Source organism: Corvus moneduloides, chromosome 11 (genome assembly GCF_009650955.1).
Source record: "Corvus moneduloides isolate bCorMon1 chromosome 11, bCorMon1.pri, whole genome shotgun sequence".
NCBI classification, from domain to species: Eukaryota; Metazoa; Chordata; class Aves; order Passeriformes; family Corvidae; genus Corvus; species Corvus moneduloides.
Window position 1 is genome coordinate 11031181 of NC_045486.1, and position 6000 is coordinate 11037180.

Consider the following 6000-nt stretch of genomic DNA (forward strand, 5'->3'; position numbering starts at 1 on the left):
GAGGTCTGGGTTTCTGGGGCTTTGAACTCTGACAGTAAAGGGCGGTGCTCTGTTCTTTGGTCTCTGTACACAGGAGCAGCAGAGCATGGTGGAGTAACTGGCCCTGGCAGAATTACATTTGTTGTCATCCAGTCTGCTCCCCTCTTTTGGAGAGGACAGTGACAACATGAGCTATTCAAAAAGTAGAATTTTCAAGAAATACAGATGTTTGACTGTTTGTATGCATCCTCGGATGAGACTAAGAGCAGAAATAGTGAAGGCTTCACACAGTAAAAACATAGTGGGAATTAAATTCCAGGCTGCAAGAGTTGACAGTGTCAATCTAAAAGGATAATTTTATTTTGAAGACTCAGATCTTACAATATTCAAAGATCTCAATTTAAAACATGACTTTGCTTCAAATTTTCCAGTTAAAAAAACTAATTCATTCAGTGATGGTCTGCTGTAAGAAACCACTTTCAAGAAAACTGTGCCTTTCAACAGAAAACTAGTTTGTAATAGTGACGTATCTAATAATGGAAAAGTGGAGGGAATTCAGAGAATGGTACTGTGATGATGAGGTCTGGATCCCTGAGTTCCTTGCCGAGCTCTGTCATAGGGTCCTGCTTAGTACACAGGTCCTGTATGTAAGTATTAGGAAGGGAATTAATGAGTAACAACGTTCCACTGAAAATGAGAAAACCTCTAGTTTCAGGAAGTAGATCTCAGGTCTGTGAAGCTCCAGTTTAGCCTCAATTCCCTATTTCCTCAGAAGCTCAAGTTACTGCTGGAAATACACATTAAGAAACAATTACTTCTTGGACTGGAAGACTCTCAACTCCTATCTGATTAATGGGCATGTCTGATGTTGTTCTATGTAAATTTTGTAAACTTATGTTAACTATAAAATGCAGAGGACAAAATCCTGCCTCCAGGGATTTCCATTAGTCTCTCATACCATGTACTGTTGTATGATATGCCCTGTCCCTCAAGTGTTGCTGATGCTGAGCTCTAATGCCAGAACTCTCACAGATTTACAGCAACAGATTAATCTCCCAGCTGCATTCACCACTATTCACCATATGCCATGGAATGGGAGCTCGAGCAGGCCACATTCTGAAGTCAGACAAGATGTTTTGCTCTACATGTTTTCCCTGTCCTTTAAAACCAGACTGCTATTTCTCCCAAGAATAATCTGTTCATTTTAACATATTTCTGTTCTTCTTCTGCCAATAAGTCTGCTTCCTGAAAAGTTGGCATTGATGTCTTTAAACAGCTCTGTATCCCATACAAAATGAACGACTGTTTTGGAAATGATCGAGGCAGATGTGCATTAAGTGGTGGTTAACACTTTTTTAATAAAATGCTTATGCTCTGTCATTTGTCCCGAGAGAATATAAATAGATCCATCTTCCTGCTGCTGTAAGTACACTGTCACCCTCATGATCCTGTCTGTATGGCAGGCTGCAGTGTAGCAAGCGTGAGGAGCTTAACCTTTAAAAACACCCCGAGACAGGTAAATCTCTGGCCCATCAGATCTGTTAACCTTTTTCCAGCTGTTTTTAGAGCCAGTACAGAGTGCAGGATTCAGGAGATATACAGCAAGCTTAATTTTTGGTACCCCTGCTTGGAGCAGATCCTGACTGCTAGCTGGACATTACAAGAAAGGTGGACTAGGTTTGCTGCAGGTCAGGAAGTCAGGCCTTTGCCTGCTAAACACCCTTTTTCTTTTTTCATAAGTATAAAAGATCACTGATAGTCTCTTATTCAGAACCATTTCTGTGTTCTCATCCTTCTTTTTGCAGTACAACTGAACAAATTAACTCCTGTAAATTTTGTGGTATTGGTTTGAATTATTTTTATTTCATTCTCTTAGCATTTTTTTTTTTTTTTAGGGGGGAAGTGATCAATGGGGGATTTGGCCTGGTTTTGGATGGGTCGAAGGAAGCTGAAGAACGAGCTAAGATGATGCTCAGCTGGGATGTTTCCAATGGAGTAAGCAAAACTCATATATGTATACTTCAATATTAATTTTTTTTTAAATCTGGGGAATCTTGCTTGTACACAGATCAAAACATAGAGTTTTGCTGATGGAAAAGGGGTTTATGATTTCTCTAGCTGTCAGAAGAGTTTCATCCTTACATGCTGGCAGAGAATTAGGCTCATTGATTTCATAGTTGAAAATGCATTGAAGTGACATTTTCCTTTTTAAATATTTATCCCACTACAAAAGCATTGACTGCTTAAATGATACTGTTACTGAAAGCAATTGCTAGTTTTACAGAGCTGGGATGGAGTGCCCAATTATTTTTGGTGAGGGAATTTTGTAAGTTTATAAAGTACCTGGCTCTACCAGTGTTTATCTGTCCGATGTTATGCATGGAAAAGTACCACGTCTACCCAAATACTACTCATAAAAACAAAGTATTACAAAAGTTACTTGCAAAATCAGAAGGGAAACTAAAAACTGGCAGGGGGTTGAAAGATTTATTGTCATGAGTTGGTTGCCAGTGTTTGCGCAAATATGGTGCAAGGTGGGTGTGGCAAGAGGAATGTCTGATTTTTACACCCCTTGGTTCTCTTGTCTGACAGGTTGCCAGGCGCTGCTGGTCGGGGAACGCCTTTGCTTATGAAACCATCTGCCAAGCAATGAAGGAAAATGGCACTCTGAGGGTGACTCTCCCTCACAAGGTGGTGGATGAGAACATCTTGGAGCAAGCCGTGCAACATTAGTGGTACTCCAAGTGCAATGTTGCTCTTGCAGACATAGTTGAAGTTGCTTCCTTGATATCCTGCTTTGCTCTCTGGCCAAATGATAAAAGCCTTGCAAATGTCTGTTCCATGTGAGTTCTTTTTTTCCTCTCTAACTTATTAACAGGGCAAATCTGTTTGTATTTGTGACAGGTCCGCCGGGAACAGTCTTTTCACCAACATATTTGGAACAATGTTTGCAATAGGAAACTGTTCATGATAGGGAAAAGAATGGGAATTTTGTCCCTGAAAATCAAATGGAAAAAAAAAAATCCCCAAACAACAAAACAGTCACTTACTCCTGATAATTCATAAATTAATGTGTGTACAAAAGTAATTCTTATCTATCCTTAGTCTCGTGCTAAGCATGGTCCTTGCACAGCACGTGGGCTTCATTCTGACATGAACACAGTGCCAGCAGTCCCTTCCCCCAGTGGACTTGCTCTGGAATGTCACTCGGTCTCCTGGCACTGTATCCATTACCTCTTGGAATGAAAAGGGGCGTTACACACGTAAAACCTGCCTGTGCTGCTGCAGAGGGGATGTGATGAGCTGCAGTCTCGGACAGCACACAGTCCTCAGGACTGGGAAACTCCACCCCTGCTGGACCCCACACTACCCACAGGTGAGCAAACTCTGCAGCTCTGCATTGCCTCTGCTGCTAAGAAAAGGGAAGTGTTTATTTTGAATCACAAATGAGTTCTTTACTCTGTTCACGCACTGTGTATATCTCCAGATGAACAGTGAGAGTCTGGCATCTGCTTGAAACTGAGCCTTCTGTGAAGTGCAATCTGCAGTTGATAGGAATGCTTTACATTATGGAAAAAACCTGCCCACATTGCCAATTTATACGATTGAGATGTGAGTAGCTGTCAGGCAGATTTGACAGCCTTTGCTTTGACATATGTTATGCATTACCTTATTAATAATCACAGTAAGTTAGCGTATTGGTATTGTGTGAAACCACTCTAATCTTCATAGCCCCAAAACACTGGTGGCTCTTGCTTTGTCAAGAGGAACAACCAGAAAATATACTGGCTTTTCTTGTACCGAGGAATGTAGAGCTGTTCTATAGACTCGTCTTAATTCTGAGTTGACAATACACCACAAACAAGATGTTGAAGAAATATTTTTTATGAGTTCTTCACTTTTGTATTATTTAGTACTGGGGTACCTGCCAGCATGTTCACGTTCACATCCCAGGCACAAAAGGAACCTTATTTTTGTCCTAGTAGCCTTATTGCCCAGGAGACATAACCTTACCAGTATAGCCATGTTTAATGTCACTCAAGTCCCTGGGAGTTTATAACTCAGGACTGCCTTTAGGGAGACACAGAACCCACATATATGAGTGCTATAAAGAGCTACAAGTTGAAATTCAGATGATGAAGTCCATTAATGAGGTAGCATGAGTTAAGGTGAAATGGGGTACAGACAAGCAGTGAACTGGCTAGCAGTTGGTCTTATTTATGACTATTCACTGGTGTTTATCCTAAAGATGTAGTATGCAGCTATATGTATATGTTTAAATCTGCTTCAGTCTTTTAACTGCATATCTCAAGCACTTAACAAATGTGAACTGGCTGAGGTTTACAATACCTTTGGGAGGGCACAGGGAAACACTAACCTGTTGCTGTCAGGGATGAAATAGCAGGGGGTTTCCAGCACACAGAAGCCATAAATAACCCCAGGGATAAGTTCCCTTTCTGAGCCCTGCTGAGCCTCGATGTATCTGTCCACTTGTTTGCAGAGAAGCTGAGACTGTGAACAGGCTGTTGTTGTGTGGGGGTGCTGATGTAATTTTTAGGTAGCTGACCTCACTGCTAAACAAAGCCAGGACAGGAAGAACAGTTTTAAACCCATCCATCTGAAGGCATTGCATTGGATCTGATCTGGGCAGGGGATGTACAAGCAGTGAATTTCTGCAGTGCAGTGAAGTCTCAAGCATGACAGGCTGAAGCATCCTTCCTATGAATCTTAGCAACTTAACGCTTTCCTAAAATGGCACTTATCCTGACAATCTTGTGTGTGGCTGCAGATAGAGGCAAGAGCTTGGTGGCAGGTTTTACATCCTTCAACCAGGGATGCACCTTTGTGTTAAGCAATAAACTCGGGGGCAGACCTATCTTTTCCTAAGAACATGAAGGAAGGCACTGCAAAGACCTCCGTAGGGAGATTGGGATGGTGGGGGCCACCAAGGACAGGGAAGACCTACACCTCGTGGCACTCAGCCCAGTGAAGCTCTGGGTGTTCCCACAGCTCCAGCTTCCCTGGAGCTGAGTGTGCCTGGCCAGCATTTCACACCCTTGCTGTAGGCGGTTTGATGCTCAGAAAGGAGGAATACTCTGAGCAGGAGAAGGATCACAGCACCATCTGCTGGGACTGCTCGCCAGTCCCACGGCAGCAGGGAACTGGTAAATTTCCATAGCAAATACAGGATAATTTCACCTTTTCCTTAAGTGTTGGAGAGCCACAAGGCAGCTGAACATTCTCCCAAAGAAAGCTTTGCCCAAGAATAAATTTAAAAAAACTTAAAATTATGCATTAACTGAATTTGTAGGATTTTTTTTTTTTTTGCTGGTCTATCTTGGGTGATGGTGTGCCATGGTTGTGCTTGAACAGTGACTTTGCATTGCCGGTAGCGCTGTTTTCGTATTTCCACTGATGGTACACAGGGTGTTTTGCTAAAGTATTTCCCTCTCTCAGCACTCTGAGCATGGCTGCGCCCTTAGCACTGCTCCTGCACAGCACGTCCAGGGACATGATACTCCTCCTCTATTTGTGAGGCCACATCTGGGGTGCTGTGTCCAGTTCTGGGCTCCTCAGTATGAGAAAGACATGGAGCTACTGGAGAGGGTTCAGTGGAGGGCCACAAAGATGATTTGGGGTCTGGAACATCTCTCTAATTAGGAGGGACTAGGGGAGCAGGGCTTGTTTAGTCTAGAGAAGACAGAGGGGATCTCATTAATCCATGTAAACATCTCAAAGGCAGGTGTCAAGAGGATGGTGCCAGAGTCTTTTCAGTGGCGCCCAGCAATGCCCATAAACTAAAACGCATGGAGTTTCACCTCAACACGAGGAAGAACTTTACATTGAGGGTGGCAGAGCACTGAAAAAGCTGCCCAGGGAGGGCGTGAAGTCTCTCTGGAGCCATTCAAACCCCACCTGGATGTGTTCCTGTGTCCCCTGCTCTGGGTGACCCTGCCTTGGCAGGGGGGTTGGGCTGGGTTACCTCCAGCAGTCCCTTCCAAGCCTAATTATTCTGTAACT

General features: G+C 43.1%; 1 protein-coding gene across 1 annotated transcript in view; it reads left to right on the forward strand.

Moving 5' to 3' along the window:
• The window catches only part of UROC1 (urocanate hydratase 1), a 39193-nt gene extending 36374 nt beyond the window's left edge, over window positions 1–2819 (forward strand). The window contains exons 19-20 of the mRNA XM_032120681.1: window positions 1875–1974; window positions 2572–2819. Of these exons, the coding sequence (XP_031976572.1) occupies window positions 1875–1974; window positions 2572–2712 (241 nt within the window). The 3' untranslated portion in view covers window positions 2713–2819. The remainder of the gene's footprint in view (window positions 1–1874; window positions 1975–2571) is intronic.
• Window positions 2820–6000: the final 3181 nt, after the last annotated feature.